Source organism: Eptesicus fuscus, chromosome 1 (genome assembly GCF_027574615.1).
Source record: "Eptesicus fuscus isolate TK198812 chromosome 1, DD_ASM_mEF_20220401, whole genome shotgun sequence".
Lineage (NCBI taxonomy): Eukaryota > Metazoa > Chordata > Mammalia > Chiroptera > Vespertilionidae > Eptesicus > Eptesicus fuscus.
In genome coordinates this window covers 95,590,525-95,612,021 of record NC_072473.1, presented here as the reverse complement: position 1 = coordinate 95,612,021, position 21,497 = coordinate 95,590,525, and the positions used below count along the sequence as shown (strand labels likewise).

The window sequence follows — 21,497 nt, the reverse complement described above, 5'->3', positions numbered from 1 at the left end:
CCCAGTCCCTTCACCATGAAAAAATGACAAATTTCTTTAAGCATTTTCAAGATGTGACTTTCATAGAATATGACATTTCTTTATTTTTCTTTCTATCCTCACCTAAGGATATGTTTCCATTGATTTTTTTCCTCTTCCCTCTGATCCCAAGCTCAGCCTCTTCGCAAGCCTAAAGCCTCCTCCCCAGGTTTAGGCTTGGGAAGGGGTCCCCCCCAGCACCTCCCCAAGCCTAAAGCCTCCACCCCAGGCTTTAGGCTTGGGAAGGGGTCCCTGCCCCCCACCCCCGCACCTCCGATAATAGGCTTGGCCCCTTCCTAAGCCTAAAGCCTCCACCCCAAGCTTTAGGCTTGGGAAGGTTTTCCCCCCAGCACCTCCCCAAGCCTAAAGCCTCCACCCCAGGCTTTAGGCTTGGGAAGGGGTTCGCCCCCTCACCTCTGATCGCAGGCTCGGCCCCTTCCCAAGCCTAAAGCCTATGCCCCAGGTTTAGGCTTGGGAAGGAGTTCTCCCGTGCCTCCAATTGCAGGCTCATCCCCTTCCCAAGCCTAAAGCGTCTGTCCCAGGTTTAAACTTGGGAAGGGGTTCCCCCAGCACTTCCCCAAGCCTAAAGCCTCCTCCCCAGGCTTTATGCTTGGGAAGGGGTCCCCCTCCCCCAACGCACCTCTGATAATACGCTTGGCCCCTTCCTAAGTCTAAAGCCTCCACCCCAGGTTTAGGCTTGGGAAGGAGTTACCCCCACCTGGAACCTCCAATCGCAGGCTCAGCCCCTTCCCAAGCCTAAAGCCTCTGCCCCAGGCTTTAGGCTTGGGAAGGTGTCCCCCCCCTCCCCCACACCTCTGATCGCAGGCTTGGCCCCTTCCCAAGCCTAAAGCCTCTGCCCCAGGCTTTAGGCTTGGGAAGGTGTCCCCCCCTCCCCCACACCTCTGATCATAGGCTTGGACCCTTCCTAAGCCTAAAGCCACCGCCCCAGGTTTAGGCTTGGGAAGGAGTTGTCCTCCCCACCGCCACCACCTCCGATCGCAGGCTTGGCCCCTTCCCAAGCCTAAAGCCTCTGCCCCAGGCTTTAGGCTTGGGAAGGTGTCCCCCCCCCCCCACACCTCTGATCATAGGCTTGGACCCTTCCTAAGCCTAAAGCCTCTGCCCCAGGTTTAGGCTTGGGAAGTGGTCCCCCTGCCCCTCCCATTGCATGCTTGGCCCCTTCCCAAGCCTAAAGCCTCTGCCTGATGGCCGGCTGGGAGTGACCTGGGTGCCGAAGAGGTTCCCCAGAACCAGGTATGTATGCAAACTAAGCGCCATCTTGGTTGGGTTAATTTGCATACTCGCCCTGATTGGCTGGTGGGTGTGGCTTGGGCGTAGCGAAGGTGCAGTCAATTTGCATATCACTCTTTTATTAGGTAGGTTTATTTTATTTTTTGGGAGGGAGGTCCATATAAATTTTTGGAATATTTGTTGTAGTTCTGTGAAATATACTATTGATATTATTTTTCTTTTGTTTGAATTTAAATTCTCTATTGTTTAAAGTATTACATAACTCTCCTTTTTCCCCATTGACCTCTCCCCAGCTGCTCCCACCCCATAGAAAATGCCCTCACCCCCCTACTGTCTGTGCCCATTGGTTATGCTCATATGCATGCATACAAGTCCTTTGGTTGATCTCTTACCCCATGCCCCGTCCCCATCCCCCCACTTTCCCTCTTATGTTGGATGGTCTGTTCAATGCTTCTATGATCCTGGTTCTATTTATGTACATCAGTTTAGGTTGTTCATTATATTCCACAAATGAGTGAGATCATGTGATATTTATCTTTCTCCAACTGGTGTATTTTGCTTAGCATAATGCTCTCCAGTTCTATACATGCTTTTGCAAATGGTAAGAGTGACTTCTCTTTTACAGCAGCATAATATTCCATTGTGGAGATGTACCACTGTTTTTTAATTCATTCATCTTCTGATGAGTACTTAGGCTGTTTCCAAATCTTAGGTACTGTAAATTGTGCTGCTATGAACATAGGGGTGCATCCTTTTTGATTGGTGTTTCTGGTTTCTTGGGATATAGTCCTAGAAGTGGGATTACTGGGTCAAATGGAAGTTCCATTTGTAATTTTTTGAGAAAATGCTATACTGTTTTCCACGGTGGCTGTAACAGTCTACATATCCACCAGCAGTGTACGAGTGTTCCTTTTTCTCCACATCCTAACCAGCACTGGTCATTTGTTGATTTGTTGAAGACAGCCATTCTGACAGGTGTGAACTGGTACCTCATTGTCATTTTGATTTGCATCTATTGGATGATTAGTTACTTTGAGCATGTTTTAATATGTCTCTTGGCTTTCTGTATGTCCTCTTTTGAAAATTGTCTATTTAGGTCCTTTGCCCATTTTTTGATTGGATTGTTTACCTTCCTTTTGTTAAGGTGTATGAGTTCCCTGTCAATTTTGGAGATTAAACCCTTATCAGAGAAAACATTGGCAAATATGTTCTTCCATGCAGAGGGGTTTCTTGTTGTTTTGTTGATGGTTTCTTTTGGTGTGCAGAAGCTTTTTATTTTGATGGAGTCCCATTTCTTTGCTTTCTCCTTAGTTTCCATTGTCCTAGGAACTGTATCGGTAAAGATTTTGCTGCGACATATGTCTGCTATTTTTGTGCCTATGGATTCTTCTAAGATTTTTACGGTTGCCCATCTTATGTTAAACTCCTTTATTTATTTTGTTTTTATTTTTGTGTATGGTGTAAGTTGGTGGTCTAGTTTCAATTTTTTGCATGTATCTGTCCAATTTTCCCAACACCATTTATTGAAGAGACTCTCTTGACCCCATTGTATACTCTTTCCTCCTTTGTCAATATTAATTGAGCATAATGGCTTGGGTCAATTTCCGGGTTCTCTGTTCTGTTCCATTGGTCTGTATGTCTGTTCTTGTGCCAGTACCAGGCAGTTTTGAGAACAGTGGCTTTGTAATATAGCTTATATCTGGTATTGTGATCCCTCCAACTTTATTCTTCTTTCTTAAGATTGCTGCCTGGTCTTTTCTTATTCAAGGTCTTTTCTTATTCCATATGAATTTTTGGAGTTTGTTCTAGGTCTGGGAAATATGCCATTGGTATCTTAATTGGTATTGCATTGAATCTGTAGACTGCCTTGGGTAGTATGGACATTTTAATGATGTTGATCCTGCCAATCCATAAACACACTATATTCTTTCACTTGATTATGTCTTCCTCTATCTCTTTTTTCAATGTCCTATAGTTTTCTGTTTACAGGTCCTTTACCTCCTTAGTTAAGTTTATTCCTAGGTATCTTAATTTATTTTGTTACAATGGTAAATGGTATTTTTTTTTGTTTTGTTTTTTTTAGTTTCTATTTCTGTGAGTTCATCATTGGTGTATAAAAAGCGATAGATTTCTTGGTGTTAATTTTATATCCTGCTACATTACCACATTAATTTATTAAGTCTAATAGTTTTTTTGATGTAGTCTTTAGGGTTTTCTATGTATAATATCATGTCATCTGCAATTAATGACAGTTTTGCTTCTTCTTTTCCAATTTGGATGCCTTTTATTTCTTCTTTTCTGATTGTTATGGCTAGCACTTCCAGTACTATGTCACACATGATTATTGAAAGTAGGCATCCCTGTCTTGTTCCTGTTCTTAGGGGAAATGGATTTCATTTTTGCTCATTGAGTATGATGTTGGCTGTAGGTTGAGGTATGATCCATGTATTCCCCAGAAGTGATGTTGGATTTTGTCAAATGCTATTTTTTTTGCATTGATTGATATGATTATGTGATTTTTGTCTCTCAATTTGTTTATGTGATGTATCATGTTTATTGATTTGAGGATATTGTACCAACCTTGCATCCCCATAATAAATCCTACTTGGTCATGGTGTATTATCTTTCTTTTTTTAATTTCTTTATGGATAAGGTGTTACATATGTGTCCTTATATGGTGTATGATCTTTCTAATGTAATGCTGAATCGGATTTGCTGGAATTTTGTTGAAAATTTTAACATCTATGTTCATCAGGGATATTGGCCTAAATTCTCTTTCTTTGTAGTTTCTTTATCTGGTTTTGTGATTAGGGTAATGCTGGCTTCATAGAAAGAGCTTGGATGTGTGCCTTCCTCTTGAATTTTTTTGGAATAGTCTAAGGAGGATAGGTTTTAGTTCTTTGAATGTTTGGTAATACTCCCCTGTGATGCTGACTGGTCCAGGGCTTTTGTTTGCTGGAAGTTTTTGATTACTGTTTCAATTTCATCAGCAGTTACTGGTTTATTCAGGATTTTTTATTCTTCCTGATTGAGTTTTGGAAGATTGTATTTTTCTAGGCATATGTCCGTTTCGTCTAGCTTGTCCAGTTTGTTGGATAGAGTTATTCGTATTATTTTTTATAATGCTTCATATGCATGTGGGGTTGGTTGTTATTTTACCTCTTTCATTTATGATTTTGTTTATTTGGGTCCTCTCTCTTTGTTTCTTGGTGAGCCTGGCTAGAGGTTCATCAATCTTGTTTATTCTTTCAAATTACCAGCTCTTGTTTTTATTGATATTTTGTATTTTTTTAAATCTCTATGTCATTTATTTCTGCTCTGATCTTTATTATTTCCTCCCTTCTGCTTTCTCTGGGCTTTTCTTGCTGCTCTCGTTCTAACTTTTTGAGTTGTAGGATTAGATAATTTATTACCATTGTTTATTATTTTTTGAGGTAGGCCTGTAAAGCTATGGACTTCCCTCTCACGACTGCTTTCACTGTGTCCCATAGATTTTGATTGTTGTGTTTTCAATGTCGTTTGTTGCCATGATATTTTTCTTTTTTAATTTTTCTTTGATCTCTTTGGTAACCCAATCATTGTTTAATAGCATGCTATTTAGCCTCTAAGTGTTTGATGTTTTCTCATTGCTTACATTGTAGTTTATTTCTAATTTTATGCCATTGTGATCTGAGAAGATGCTTGCTATGAATTCTATCCTCTTGAAATTGAAGAGACTTTGTGTCCTAATATGTGTTCTATCTTTGGAAATGTCCCATGTACACTAGAAAAGAATGTATAATCTGTAGCTTTGTGGTGAAATGTTCGGAAGGTGTCAATTAAGTCTATCTGATCTAAGATTGACATTTAAGATTGCTGTTTATTTACTGATTTTTTTTTTGTTCAGAGGATTTATCCAGTGGTGTCAATGGGGTATTTAAGTCCCCTACTATGATTTTATTGCTGTCAATATCTCTCTTGAGATCTTCCAGAAGTTGTTTTATGTATTTGGGTGCTCCTGTATTGGGTGCATATATGTTTGTAGGAGTTATATCTTCTTGTTGAATTGCTCCCTTTAGTATTATGAAGTGGTTCTCCTTTTCTCTTGTTATTTTCTTCACTTTGAGGTCTAATTTTTCAGAAATAACTATTGCTACCCCAGATTTTTTCTCATTCCCTTTTGCCTGAAAAACAATTTTTTCTATCCCTTCACTATCAGTCTGTGTGTGTCCTTTGTTCTTAGGTGGGTCTCTTTTAGAGAACAAATATATAGGTCATGTTTTCTTATCCATTCAGCTACCCTAAGTCTTTTGATTAGAGCATGTAATCCTTTTATGTTTATGGTTATTATTGATAGGTTATTTTTGTTGCCATTTTTATTCTTTATGCCTGTGTTCCTTCTTCCCTGTCTATTACTTTGTTTTACAGCAGTGCCTTTAGCATTTCTTGCATTGCTGGTTTGGTGGTAATAAACTCTCTTAGCCCTTTTTTGTCTGTGAAGCTCCTGATTTTACCTTCAATTTTGAATGATAGCCTTGCTGGTTATAGTATTCTTGGATTCAGCCCCTTGCTTTGCATCACTTTGTGTATTTCATTCCATTCCCTTCTGGCCTGATGTGTTTCTGTTGATAAATCAGTTGATTGTCTGATGGGAGATTCCTTGTAGGTAACTTTCTGTCTCTCTCTGGCCACCTTTAAGGGTATTACCTTATTGTTGATGTTTGCCAATTTAATTATGTGTCTTGGTGTGGGTCTTTTTAGGTTCATCTTGTTCGTTACTCTGTGTGCTTCTTGGACTTGTGTGGGTTTTTTCTTCCCAACATCAGGGAAGTTTTCTGTCATTATTTATTCAAACAGGTTTTCTATTCCTTGCTCTGCTTCCTTTCCTTCTGGCACTCCAATTATGCAGATGTTGTTTTCTTTCGTGTTATTCCAAAGCTCCCTTATGTTCTCCTCCTGCTTTTACGTTTTCTTTCCAGTTGCTGCTGTGCTTGGGTGTTGTTTTTTTTCTACCTTGTCTTCTAACTCACTGATGCAGTCCTCAGCTTCTACTGTAGAAGCTTTCCATTGATTTTATTTTAGCTATATCAGTCTTCATTTCTTCTTGTTTCTTCTTCATTTCCTCTTGATTTTTACACATGTTGTTGAATTTGTCTTCCATCCTTTACAGCAGTGATGGGCAACCTTGGTGTGTCACACTTCACCAAAAAACTGAGCATAACTTGGGTAGTGTGTCACTTTGAGGAAAAAACATTATTTCGCAAATGTTTCATCCTCAGGAGCAGCAAATGTTTCATCCTCGGCATGTGGCTGCCTTAGCGGCTGCATATCATCAGAAATGGCTACGTGTGTCAGTGCTGACATGCGTGTCATAGGTTTGCCATCACTGCTTTACAGCTTCCTTATATCCATTGCTATGAATTCTTTCTCTGACAAATTGCCTGCCTCCATTTCATTTATTTCCTTTTCTGGTGATTCCTCCTTTTCTTTCAAATGGACGTTGTTTCTTTGTCTTCCCATTTCTGCTGTTCCTTTGTGATTGCTTCTATGTATTCAATCAAACTGCTATGCCACCCAGGTTTTTTGAGTTTGTGTTATATAGTAGATGTTTTGTGAGACCCAGTGGTCCAATCTCTCTGGTCTTCTGGGATGGGTAATCTTGGGATGATCCCTACTTGGGATATTTGTATTCTCTTGGTGTAGTTGGGTCTTGAGTGTTATTGTCTCATTTGTGGATGGAGTCTCCTCTCAGGGTGTCTAGTTAAGGGGCTTTCTCTCTTTCACATTGATAGAACAGCACATAATACAACTTGACAAGACATGACACAAAGGGAACAAACAAATCATGAATATACTCATGGTCCGCGAAGCCGAGGCGAACTGGACCCGCAGCCACCATGAACAGCAAAGGTCAATATCCAACGCAGCCAACCTACCCTGTGCAGTCTCCTGGGAATCCAGTGTACCCTCAGACCTTGCATCTCCCTCAGGCTCCACCCTATACGGATGCTCCACCCGCCTACTCAGAGCTCTATCGTCCGAGCTTTGTGCACCCAGGGGCTGCCACCGTCCCCACCATGTCAGCTGTATTTCCTGGCGCCTCACTGTATCTTCCCATGGCCCAGTCTGTGGCTGTTGGACCTTTAGGCTCCACAATCCGCATGGCTTATTATCCAGTTGGCCCCATCTATCCACCTGGTTCAACAGTGCTGGTGGAAGTCGGATATGATGCAGGTGCCAGATTTGGAGCTGGGGCTACTGCTGGCACCATTCCTCCTCCACCCCCTGGATGCCCTCCCAATGCTGCTCAGCTTGCAGTCATGCAGGGAGCCAATGTCCTTGTAACTCAGCGGACGGGGAACTTCTTCATGGGTGGTTCAGATGGTGGCTACACCACCTGGTGAAGACCCAAGGCCACCTCTGTGCCGGGAAAAACATCACATACCTTCAGCACTTCTCACAATGTAACTGCTTTAGTCATATTAACCTGAAGTTGCAGTTTAAGACACATGTTGTTGGGGTGTCTTTCTGGTGTCCAAACTTTCAGGCACTTTTCAAACTTAATAAGGAACCATGTAATGATAGCAGTACCTCCCTAAAGCATTTTGAGGTAGGGGAGGTATCCATTCATAAAATGAATGTGGGTGAAACAGCCCTAAAGATCTTCCTTTAATTCCTCTGGAGTAATACTGTACCATACTGGTCTTTGCTTTTAGTAATAAAACATCAAATTAAGTTTGGAGGGAACTTTGATCTTCCTAAGAATTAAAGTTGCCAAATTATTCTGAAAAAAAATGAATATACTCACGACATCAAAATCCCCAATATAAGTGACCACCAGAGAAAAGAAAATTAAAAGAGAGAAAAGAGAGTAAAAATGTTATATAGAAAAAAAAGGTAATAGAGAAAAGAAAAAGAAGAAAAAGGAATAAAAAATGTATGAGGGGAAAACACCACAGAACAAACAGATAAACCAAAAAAAAAAAAAAATGCAAACAACGCACACCCCCCAAAAAAGGGTGGCAGAATCTGTAGAGGCAGAGCTTATATACAGATAGTAAGGTTAAGGAATTGAATGAATAGGAGGAGGACCTTGGTTAAGTGTAGAGGAGGTAGGAAGAGAATGAGTGGATAAGAAGAAAAGAAAGAAAAAAAATAAAATAAAAATAAAGTAAAATAAAATAACAATAAAAATAGAATGAATAAAAAATAATATGAAAAAATTAAAAAATAAAGGAAATAAAGAAAAAAAATTAAATAAAATAAAGTAAAATGAAATAAAAAAGTGAAGTCTTGTTTGTTTCAGTGGAGTTTTAATGCCCCATGGATGTTGGTTTAAGATCCAACTCTTCTGTTCTGTCTGCCACTACACAGTTTCATGTTAGGTAGTCAGAACTGTGTTGAAGTTCCAAGTGATCTACCGCTTCTCTGTTTGTGTCTATCTCCACAGCCTTGACTGCAAGCAGGCGGGAGCAATCTCCCTACTTAGCCTGTGTGCCAGCTATAAATCTTAATTTCTCAAGAGGCTATTTCTGACAGGGGTATAGGTAAGTAGGGTGCTGTGTTGCTTTCTGGGACTGATCAGCCTCTCTTCAACCCAGTCCCTGGGGGCTCTTAGAGGTTATTCAGATTTTTTCTGGCCTTTGTACCACACAGGGTATAGTCTGGGTGTGGCTGTATTAGCAGCCTCGAGGCTGCTGGGATGGGCTGGTTCTTCAGGAGAAAAATGGCTCCTTAGGTCTAGAGGGTCAGGAATGTCTCAGTGCCAGACTCCTGGTCACCTCTCCCTGGCTTGCTTTCCTCCACAGCTTCTCCCCAGACTCCAAAAGTCTGCATCTCCACCTGCACCTCAGCCACTTGTGAATGTTTGTATTTGAAAGGTCCTATGAACTGGGTTTAGTGAATAAAAACAAAGCCCAAACTGAGGCAAAACAACCACATGGCTGCTACTTTCTCTTCCCCTTGCACCATGAGGTTCGGGCAGTTCTTCAGGCTTCCCCGCTGATCTCAGCCTCTCATGGCTGCGCACTTAGATCTATAATCCCCTACTGCCAGCAGCCCTGTGGACTTCCTTTCCACAGTCATATGTTACTCCTGTCCCCAAGGGATGTGGACTTGTTGCCATGTAGCTTCTTTCCGACCCTCTTGTCCTGGTGGTCTCATGACTCTCTCCAGCCCAGATCCCTGATCCTACTGTTCTCCAGGCATCCTCTGCCCTTCCCAGCTGCAAATTTTCTCACTTGCTATGTTTATTTTGCCAATTCTAGGTGGGTATTATTTGATTTAGATGCTCTTTCTATCTGCCTCAGGATAAGGCTTTGGACACATCTGCCAATTTGGCCACAAATTTTTTCTCTCTGATCTCCACCTATGCTATTGGTATTTTTTTTTTTTTTAGTTTATCTTTCTGTGAGTTCATTGTTGGTATATAAAAAAAGCCATTGATTTCTGGGTGTTAATTTTGTATCCTGCTACATTGCTGAATTCATTTAATAGGTCTAGTAGTTTTTTGATGGCATCTTTGGGGGTTTCTATATACAGTATCAGGTCATCTGTGAATAAGGACAGTTTTACTTCTTTTCCAATTTGGATGCCTTTTATTTCTCCTTCTTGTCTGATAGCCATGGCTATTACTTCCAGTACTACATGAACAAGACTTGTGAAAATGGGCATCCCTGTTTTGTTCCTGTTCTTGGGGGAAATATATTTAGTTTTTGCCCATTGAGTATGATGTTGGCTGTAGGTTTGAAATATAAGGCTTTTATTATGTTCAGGTAAGATCCCTCTATTCCCACTTTGCTGAGAGTTTTTATCAAGAAAGGTGTTGGATTTTGTCAAATGCTTTTTCTGCATCGATTGATATGATTATGTGATTATTGTCTCTCAATTTGTTTATGTGATGTATTGATTTGCGGATATTGTACCATCCTTGCATCCCCGGAATAAATCCCACTTGGTCAAGGTGTATGATCTTTCCAATGCAATGCTGGAACTTATTTGCTAGAATTTTGTTGAGGATTGTAGCATCTGTATTCATCAAGGATATTGGCCTGTAGTTTGCATTTTTTTGTGGTGTTTTTATCTGGTTTTGTTATTAGGGTAATGCTGGCTTCATAGAAAGAGGTTGGAAGAGTGCTTTCCTCTTGAATTTTTTGGAATAGTCTGAGGAGGATAGGTTTTAGTTATTTGAATGCATGGTATAATTCCCCTGTAAAGCTGTCTGAAACAGGGCTTTTGTTTGCTGGAAGATTTTTGATCACTGCTTCAATTTCTTCAGTAGTTATCGGCCTATTCAGATTTTTTGATTCTTCCTGGTTGAGTTTTGGGAGCTTTTATTTTTCTAAGAATATGTCCATTTCTTCTAGATTGTCCATTTTGTTAGAATAGACTTGTTTATAGAATTTTTTCATAATCTCTTATATTTTTGTGGGATCAGTTGTTACTTCCCCTCTTTCATTTCTGATTTCTTTTTTGGGTCCTCTCTGTTTCTTGATCCTGGCTACAGGTTCACCAATCTTTTTTTACCTTTCAAAGATGCTGCTCTTGTTTTTTTTTAATTTTTATCTTTTGTAATGTTTTATTTTTAATTTTTTTTTATTTCCTTCCTTCTCCTTATGCTGGATGTTTCTTGTTGCTCTCTTTCTAACTCTTTGAGTTGTAGGATTTGATAATTTATTACCATTTTTTCTTTTTTTTTTTAATATACTTTATTGATTTTTTAAAGAGAAGAAGGGAGAGGGATAGAGAGTTAGAAACATTGATGAGAGAGAAACATCGATCAGCTGCCTCCTGCACACCCCTTAATGGGGATGTGCCCGCAACCAAGGTACATGCCCTTGACCAGAATCGAACCTGGAACCTTTCAGTCCGCAGGCCGACACTCTATTCACTAATCCAAACCGGTTTCAGCTTTTATTGTTTTTTTGAGGTAGGCCTGTAGAGCTATGAACTTCCCTCTCACGACTGCTTTCACTGTGTCCCATAGATTTTGGATTGTTGTGCTTTCATTGTCGTTTGTTGCCAGGATGCTTTTTATTTCTTCTTTGATCTCTTTGGCAACCGAATCATTGTTTAATAGCATACTATTTAGCCTCCAAGTTTTGATTTTTTTCAATGTTTTTATTGTAGTTGATTTCTAATTTTATGCCATTGTGATCTGAGAAGATGCTTGATATGATTTCCTTCTTCTTGAATTTGAAGAGACTTTGCCTGTGACCCAATATATGGTCTATCATTGAAAATGACCCATGTGCACTTGAGAAGACCGTATATTCTGTGGCTTTGGGGTGAAATGTTCTGAAGATGTCAATTAATCCCATACAATCTAGTGAGTCATTTAGGATTGGTGTTTCTTTGCTGATTTTTTGTTTAGAGGATTTTTCCAGTGGTGTTAGTGGGGCATTAAAGTCCCCTGCTAGGGCTGTATTGCTGTCAATGTCTCCCTTGATATCTTCCAGAAGTTTTTAAATGTATTTAGGTGCTCCTGTATTGGGTGCATATATGTTTACCAGAGTTATATCTTCTTATTGAATTGCTCCCTTTAGTATTATGAAATATCCCTCCTTTTTTCTTGTTACGGCCTTCACTTTGAGGTCTAATTTGTCAGATATAATTATTGCTACCACAGCTTTTATTTTCATTTCCATTCACCCCAAAATTTTTTTTCATCCCTCCACTATCAATCTGTGTGAGTCCTTTTTTCTGAGGTGGGTTTCCTGTAGACCGCAGATATATGGGTCATGTTTTCTTATCCATTGAGCTACCCTATGCTTTTTGATTGGGGCATTTAATCCATTTACACTTAAAGTTATTATTGATAAGTACTTGTTTGTCACCATTTTTATTGTTTATGCCTGTGTTCCTTCTTCCCTTCCTATTTTTTCTTTTTACAGCAGACCCTTTAGCATTTCTTGCATTCCTGGTTTGGTGGTAATAAACTTCCTTAATCCCTTTTTGTCTGTGAAGCTCCTGATTTCACCTATTTTTATTGATAGCCTTGCTGGGTATAGTATTCTTGGATTCAGGCCCTTGCTTTGCATGACTTTGTATATTTCATTCGAATCCCTTCTGGCCTGTTGTTTTTCTGTTGATAAGTCAGTTGTTTGTCTGATGGGAGATTCCTTGTAGGTAACTTTCTGTGTCTCTCTGGCAGGCTTTAATATTCTTACTTTGTTGTTGGTGTTTACCAATTTAATTATAATGTGTTCTGGTGTTGTTCTTTTTGGCTCTTCTTGTTTGGGACTCTGTGCATTTCTTGAACTTGTGTGAGTTTTTCTTCCCAATATCAGGGAAGATTTCTGCTATTATTTCTTCAGATAGGTTTTCTGTTCCTTGCTGAGCTTCCTCTCCTTCTGGCACCCTTATTATCCAGGTGTTGTTCTGATTCATGTTGTCCCAAATTTCTCTTAGGTTCTCCTTTTGTTTTTTAAGTTTTTTTTTTCAGTTGTTGCTCTGCTTGGGTGGTTTTTTAAAAATATTTTTTATTGATTTTTTTACAGAGAAGAAGGGAGAGAGATAGAGAGTTAGAACCATTGATGAGAGAGAAACATTAATCAGCTGCTTCCTGCACACCCCCTACTGGGGATGTGCCCACAACCAAGGTATATGCCCTTGACCGGAATTGAACGTGGGACCCTTCTGTCCACAGGCCAATGCTCTATCCACTGAGCCAAACCGGTTAGGGCAACTTGGGTGTTTTTTGCTACCTTGTGTTCTAGCTTACTGATGTGGTCCTCTGCTTCTTCTAGTCTACTGTTGATGCTTTCTCTTGTGTTCTTTATTGCAGGGATGTCATTCTTCATTTCTTCTTGGTTCATATTTATTTCCTCTTGGTTTACTTGTTGTTGAATTTGTCTTCCATCCTTTTCAACATCCATATGACCATTGCTCTGAATTGTTTCTGACATATTGCTTGCCTCCATTTCATTTACTTCCTTTTCCATTGATTCCTCCTTTTCTTTCATGTGGGGCTGTTTCTTTATGTCCCCATGTTTTCTCCTCTCAGGGTGTTTGGTTATGTAGCCCTGTCTCCCCTGCATTGACTTAAAGGCACAAAATACAACACAATAAGACACAACACACAGGGAGCCAAGTACAAATGTATTCATGATACAAATAACCCCAAATAAAAGTACCCACCAGAGAAAAGAGAATTAGATGAGAGAAAAGAGTGCAAAAATGATATTGAGAAAAGGAAAATATGTAGGAGGGAAAAGAAAGAGAAGAAAATAGATGGGGTAAAAATATATGTATATGGGGAGAACACTCCACAAAACCAACAACTAATCCAAAAAATGCAAACAACAAACATCCAGAAAAGAAGGAGAAAAGCTGAATTTGAAGAGAGATAGTTTATTTCTAGAAGGTAAGGTCAAGGAATTGAATGAATGGGGAAATGGCCATAATTCAGTATAGAGGAGGTAGAAAGAGAATGAGTGTATAAGAAGAAAAATAAAAAAACAAAATACTATATATATAACTTTTCTCCTTTCTTTAATTTATATATCTACATATTCATATATTTTTGGAAAGGGAGAATAGAGAGTAGATAGGCCTGAGTTGGTGATTGAAACTAATTAACCTATTAGTAGAAGAAGAGTGCAAGCAAGGAGAGAAAAAACAGAAGGAACAATAATAAACAAATAAATAAATAAATAAAAGGAAAAGAAAAAACAAAATCCCCAACAAGCAAACTAATGAACAATCAAACAAATAATAAGACAGAAAAAAGGGGGGGGAAAAGGAAAAGGAAGAAAAATATTTGGCTAGTCAAGAAAAAAGAAAAGAGAAGTGCGCATGGACTTGGAGCAGGGGAGAGGAAATTAGATATATGTGTAAGATCAATTTTTAACAGGGAATGAAATGAAAGGCTAAAGAAAAACTAAAGCAGGAACAAGGTAAGAGAAACAGGATGAAAAAGGGGAAAAGTGAGGAAAAAAGTGTTGGCATAAAGGAAAAATTAAGATAGAGTAAAATAATGCTAAAATAAAAATAAAAATAGAATGTAGAACACTAATACAAAAAAAATAAAATGAAGAAAAAATAAAATAAAACTTTAAAAAAGGTAAAATAATAGTAATAATAATAATTAAAAATAAAAATATCATAATAAAAAAGTAAAATCAAGTGAGAAAAATTTAGTTTCTTAAGTAAAAGATAAAACATAAAAAAGTGAAGTAGTGAAGGTCATTTGCTTCAGCAGAGCTTCAATGACCCCTGTGGGCTGATTTAAGACCCCTCTCTACTGTTCTGCCTGGCACATCTGTTTCCTGTCAGGTAGTCAGCACACTGTTGCAGTTCCCCACAATCCACCACGCCTCTGTGTTATAAGCTACAACCTTGGTTTCAAGTAGGCGGGATCACTCTGCTCACTTTGTTTCTCTGCCTGCCTTCAGTTGTATTTACACAAGCGTCCATTTCTGACACAGCCTCTGAGTTGCAGTGTTTCAGTATTAGTTTCTGGGACCAAATGGCCCTTCAACCCAGTGTTTAGACTCTTCCTTTCCCTGCCACACTCAAGACTAGGTTGGAGGGACAGACTGTCAAAGAGCTGGTTTCCTGCTCATCTCTCCCTATTCTGTTCCCCAGTTTCCACAAAAACCATCTTCCCCTGCAGTCTTGGTGAGTGTTTTTTAGTTGGAAGATTCTATGTCCTGGACTTTGCAAGCAAAAGCAAAGAAGTCAAAAAGACAAAGCAACCTCGCCGCCTCGTGTCTTTCTCCCCCTAGTACTGCAAGGCTGGTATAGAACTTCAGGCTGCCTTTCTGGGCAGAGTCTCTCACAGCTGGGGGCTTAGATCCAGAGTCTCCCTCTGCCAACAGCCTTGTAGACTCACTTCCACATTAGAGGGCTACACTGACTCCAAGGGCTGCAGATTTGGTGGAGAGCAGTCTCCTTCTGAAACTCTAGACCCAGTGGAACATGTTTCTCCCTCCAGCCTGGAGCACAGATCCCACCACTCTCCAGGTGATCTTTGACCTTTCCATCCATGGATTGCCTCACCAGCTGTGTTTAATTCGCCAATTCCAGGTGTATGTTATTTGATTCAGCTGTTCCTTCTATCTGCTCTGTGAGAAGGTGCAGGACCCATCCGTGCATTTGACCACCACCTTGTCTCCCTCTGGACAAACTTTTTAGGTGCTTGCGGCCTGGGAGGCTGGAGTCTCGGTGTTCATGGGTTTGCAGCTGAGGCAGCTGGCCCCTGGGCATTGTGGCTGTAGGGTCCCAGGTGGTGTCTGAGGTCTCCCGGGGTGGAGGTGAGGCTGGGCTCCCAGTCACAGCTGCTCTCCCCTTCAAGATGGCATGGTCTCTGAGGCAGAGCTGGCCACTCTGGGAGAGGTTTTCAGTGGTAGTAGAGGCTGCCCGGCCAGGGGAGCCTCGTCTGCCAGTTCCCAACTGTCCTGTGAAATATAACTGTCCCTTACTCACAAATACAGACACTCCCCACATGTCCATGCACTCTCCTTTTGCTCTCTCACTCACACACTATCTTGCATCCTGTTGTTCCTTTGGCCACCATCTTGGATCTCCGCCTATATTTGATAATCTTGGAAAGGCTCTGATATATCTCAGATTTTTTTAAGGTAATAAAGCAAACAGATGTGAGCCCAGGCTCAAAACAGAGCTTTGATGAGTTGTCAGAGATTTCTTGGTAATGAACATTATGGAGGTCTGTCTTTGGAATCAGTTAAATTCTACCTGAAGGCAATATATTCCCTAAATGTTTAAAAATAGGTTATTTAGAGAGGCAGGTGTGGGTCTCACTATAATGGAATAGCACTAGGGAGATATTTATGGTGAAGAAATAGTGCTGTATCTGGATTGCAGTAATGGTAATAATGAACCTGCACATTTGATAAAATGATATAGAACTATACACACACATTGTACCAATGTCAATTTCTTGGTTTTGATATTGTAATCTAACTATATGTGATATTACCATTGGAGGAAACTGGATGAAAAATAATAGGGACCCTTCTGTTCTATCTTTGCAACTTCCTCTGAATTTATAATTATTTCCAAATAAAAGTTTAAAAAATAGAGGAACAAAAACAAAAAGTAGGTCACGTAAACAAGTATCTCCCAGGAAAAGCCAACATGACTTCCCAGTATTCTGTTTACTTTGTCTTAGTTGAGCACCAAGGCTGGGAGACAAGATTTGGGCTGACTGACACCTGTGTGCCTTTCCAAATAATGTGTTAGACAACAAAACATAAATATAGCCTTTACATGTCATCTGTGAAAAATGACAATTTCACTTCCTCCTTTCCAATTTGAATGCCTTTAATTTTGTCTTCTTGTCTGATCACTGTGGCTTGGAGTTCTAGAACTATGCTGAACATGAGTGGGGAAATTGGACATCCCCATCTTGTTCCTGTTCTAAAGGGAAACACTTTTAGTTTTTGCCCATTGAGTATGATGTTGGCTATAGGGTTGTCATATATGGTACTTATTATGTTGATATATGATTCCACTATTCATGCTTTGCTGAGAGTTTTTATTAAAAATGGGTGTTAATTTTGTCGAATGCTTTTTCTATATCTATTGATATGATCATGTGGTTTTTATCCTTCATATTGTTTATGTGATGTATCACATTTATTGATTTGTGAATATTGTACCAACCTTACACCCCAGAATAAATCCCACTTGGTTATTGTGTATGATCTTTTTAATGTATTGATAGATCTTATTTTCTAATATTTTGTTGACAATTTTAGCATCTATGTTCATCAGGGATATTGGCTCTAATTTTCTTTCTTTGTAGTGTCTTCATTTAGTTTTGGAATTAGGCTAAATCTGGCCTTGTAAAAATAGCTTGGAAGTTTTCCTTCCTCTTGAAACTTTTGAAATAGTTTGAGGAGGATAGGTCTTAGTTCTTCTTTGAATGTTTGGTAAACGCATCTATGAAGCCATCCAGTCCATGACTTTTGTTTGCTGGGAATATTTTGATTACTGCTTCAATTTCATTTGCGTTACCCACCTATTCAGGTTTTCTAATTCTTCCTGATTACGTTTTGGAAGATTATATTTTTCTAGGAATTTGTCCATTTTGTCCTGGTTGAACAATTTGTTTGCATATAGTTGTTCATAGTATTTTCTTACAATCCTTTGTATTTCTATGGTGTTAGTTGTTACTTCTTCTCTTTCATTTCTGATTTTATTTATTTGGGTCCCTCTTTTTTATGAGTCTGACTATTCACAGATTGCTTTTAATAAAATAACAAATGTACTCTTACAATAGAAAAGTCCAGTGGTAACCACCTTAAGCAAGTAGTCAAACTTGGCAGCACCAATAGTGGTTTGACTTTGTACTGTGGAAGCCCGCAATGTCATTTATGTGAGGTTCTTGCTGGAAATGTTTGACCCGAATTTTGTCACAAGGAAACAGGAAATTCTACAATGTGGGGTGTGATGGACAACTGATCAGGATTCTTAAAATGATTTGATGTCATGAAGAAGAGAGGGAGGCAGGGGGATTATTCTGTATTTCAGGACACTAAAGAGATAACAGCCAAATGCTTTGAGTGAATATTGAGTGGATTCTGGATTGGAAAAACAGAATCTATAAATGACATTTTAGGGACAACAGAAGAAAATTTAGTATGTACTGTATACTAGATATTTAATTTATTGTGATTTTTTCAGGTGTGCTGATGTTTCAGTTAAATAACAGGATCTTTTCTTGGGAACTGCATACTGAAATATTTCGTGGTGAAGTGTCATGATGAAAATAGTCCAGTTTTCTATGATTTGGAAAAAGTGAAGTGTTGGTGTGGGTATGTTTTGAGATGGAGTGGGTTTAACAAGATTTTAAGAGTTGGTGAATATAGGTGAATGGTATATGGGTTTTGAAAAATTAGAGATAAAAAAACCCCTGTAGCCTTTTCCTATGTTTTCATCAAGGAATCCACAAGATGGCAGTAGAGGAAAACTCTTAGCATGTGTTTGCAGATTTTTATAAGGTGACCTTATTTTCTGATTTGAAAAGCAGGTTGTGAGATCCAATAAAGGACTGTGTTTGCTTTGTGAATACACTTATATGAAGAGATATACAAAAGTATAAACACAAAATGCCATTTCACTGTATCATTCTATGGATTCTTTTTATTGAAATAAATACCATTTCATTAAATTTGGTACACAAAACTCCTAATGTGTATCTAAAATGTTGTCTCGATATATCTATAGACATGGCAGCAGGCAGATCATAAGTGAGGGTGAGTGTGTGAGAGTGTGAGCTGTATGAGGGAGTGTGTACGTGGGTGTGAGTGTGGGAAGGCATCTGTTTGTAAGAATGGGAGCTCCAGGGGGGCATCTTGGGAGATTCTGGTGGAGCAACTGCCAGCGGCAGCTGTGGCATACTGCTTGGCCCTGGAGCTTCTCTCCACTTGAGTAGAGAAGTTGACATTTTGAGGGAACCACAGGGTCTTCTGTGGGAGGAGGCTGCAGGGAATGGCCCTGCTCCAGGGTCCCTAAGCCAAGGACGGTTGCTTGTGGCCCCTCTGCTTGGACTCGAAGCCCCTAGGGCACACAGACCAGTTATAGCGGCTCAGTCCGCCTAAATGGTGGGATTCAGAGGACTAGTTGTGTGCCCGAAGAGACAATGCCTGGGGTCTATCCTGCAATATTGGTCTGCAGAGCCCTTGGCTGCCCTGCGCCTTTTACAGTGTAATCATCAACTTAGGTTGTATACACAACAAAAATAATTTTCAAAAATGACACAATTAAAGATATTTTTAGAAAAACAAAAATTGGCGTTTATTGTAAAAAAACAAAACAAAATAAAACCCCCCAGACTAATGGAAAATTTTCAGGCTATACTTCAGACAGGAGGAAAATGATCCCAGAGAGGAAGCCTGGCAGACAATAAGGAATGTGAATAAAATGTTGGTAAGCATGGGTGTAAATCTAGAGTAACACTGATGGTATATAGTAATAAAACAATATCTAATTTGTGAAGTAAAAATAGGCTAGAGTGAAACATCAGATAATGAGAGCATATAGTATTGTGAATTAGTGTGAGCTGCTGACTCCTATGCCTTCTGGACTTATAGTCCAGGTAGAGGTAGATCTAACCTCAGTTCTGGATCAATATATGCTGCTATTTATTGAAACCATGGGATCCAGGGGGGCATTCATGCAACTGGCTGCTATTTGAACATTGGACATGGCTCCACGTTGGTCAGCTGTGCTTATATTGCAGCTAGTTTAACACGTCATCCTCGGGGTTCTAAACTAAGTCTGAATGGAAGAATGGATGTTGGGTTAGACACCTAGAAGTATCTGTCACTCTTGTATAGCTTCACCTGATTTTCTCAAGTTTCAGCTGAGGAGGAGGAGGCTCAGAGAGGTCACAAGCCTAATGGCTTGGCAGAAAAGGGGCAATAGTCCATTTTTTCTGATTCTGATTTTAATATTCTTTTTTCAGCACTATGTAATCTCCTTGCTTTTTCAGCAAAGTTATTTCACATCCATAAATTTTTTAAACAAGGGTGTTTGGTTAGAGAATAACATTTAGAGCTGATGTTAGACACTAGTCTGTGGATTATCATGTCAGTTGGCAGCCACCTCAAGAGGGATGAACTTAGGATTTCTGAGCAGACTAGTCAATTTGAGATCCCATGTTCATGACTTTCAGCTCTCTCTGAAGGGAGACTCCAGGGAACTGGGAAATAGCTTTCTTCCTGCTAGTAGTCACTTCAAACACCAGTTCTCAAGGTTCTCAGACCCTTGACAACCTGAGAAGTCATCCGACCTTGAAGGAATCAAAGACTATAATTTGCCTAATTGACAAGGGAAGGTCCTATTAAGTTTGAGGAACTCTGTGAATGAAGGTCAATTGTGTGGTGGTGATATTAGAATAGGGATTCATTTCTGGGTAGCTTTGATATTTTTAATGAGATAACATTTGGTAGAGGAGTTGGTGAGAATCTAGTTGGGAATTTTAGGTGGTTAAAACAACAGTGATAATATATGGTGGTTCTAGCAATAGTTTATGCTGCCTTGAGGCAAGAAAGCTGGCTGCAGTATTTAGAAATAGACCAAACATTAGATCATCTTCAAGGATTTCAGGAAGGGGACTCTCCAAGATGCCATGTATATGACTGGCACACTTTGGAGATAAATGAATTGCCTAGTATCTTTGTATTAGCAACAGCTGTTGGAGGGAAGAAAAGGCTCCCCAAAGAGACATTGACATTCTGGCAAGTATTTATTTCCACCACTCAACTGAACTCTATATTTTAATATCATAAATGGTTTTGTACTTAAAACGGGACTTGATTACATGTTGCTAATTGTTGTAAAAAGAAGAAAGAGAAAGGCAAGAAGAAACACAAACACTAAGGAAAAATATGACAACAAACATGTACTTGTCAATAATAACATTAAACATAAATGGATTAAATGCGCCAATCAAAAGACATAGGATAGCTGAATGGATAAGAAAACATTACCCATATATTTGTTGTCTATAAGAGACCCACCTCAGAGTAAAGGATTCACACAGACTGAGAGTGAAGGGATGGAAAACCATTTTTCAGGCAAATGGAAATGTGAAAACAGCTGGGGTAGCAATACTTATTGTTGATAAAATATACCTCAAAGTAAAGACCATAATAAGAGATAAGGAAGGCCACTATATAATACTAAAGGGAGCAATTCAACAAGAAGATATAACTCTGGTAAACATATATGCACCCAATGCAGGAGCACCCAAATACATAAAAAATCTTCTGGAAGATATCAAGGAAGAGATCGACAACAATACAATCATATTAGGGTACTTTAATACACCACTGACATCATTGGATAAATCCTCTAGACAAAAAATCAGCAAAGAAACAGCAATTCTAAATGACACACTAGATCAGATGGACCTAATTGATAGCTTCAGAGCATTTCACCCCAAAGCCACGGAATATACGTTCTTCTCAAGTGCACATGGGACATTTTCAAAAATAGACCACATATTGGGTCACAAGCAAAGTATCCCCAAATTCAAAAAGATTGAAATCCTATCATGCATTTTCTCCTACCACAATGGCATAATATTAGAAATAAACTACAATAAAAACATTCCAAAAAAAACAAAACACTGGGAAGCTGAATAGCATGCTACTAAACAATGATTGGGTTATCAACGAGATCAAAGAAGAAATTAGAAACATCCTGGAGACTAATGACAATGATAACACAACATTGCAAATCCTATGGGACACAATGAAAGCAGTCCTGACAGGGAAGTT

At 39.4% G+C, this 21,497-nt stretch overlaps 1 protein-coding gene across 1 annotated transcript; it reads left to right on the top strand.

Moving 5' to 3' along the window:
* The first annotated feature begins 7,111 nt into the window (after positions 1–7,111).
* On the top strand, positions 7,112–7,817 carry LOC129149402 (DAZ-associated protein 2-like). The gene has a single exon (XM_054717377.1). It carries the CDS (start codon positions 7,143–7,145, stop codon positions 7,647–7,649), a length of 507 nt encoding a protein of 168 aa, XP_054573352.1. The 5' UTR covers positions 7,112–7,142; the 3' UTR covers positions 7,650–7,817.
* Positions 7,818–21,497: the final 13,680 nt, after the last annotated feature.

Excerpts from the sequence above, each read along its gene's own strand:
- LOC129149402 (XM_054717377.1), top strand. The coding sequence starts at position 7,143 with ATGAACAGCAAAGGTCAATATCCAACGCAGCCAACCTACCCTGTGCAG.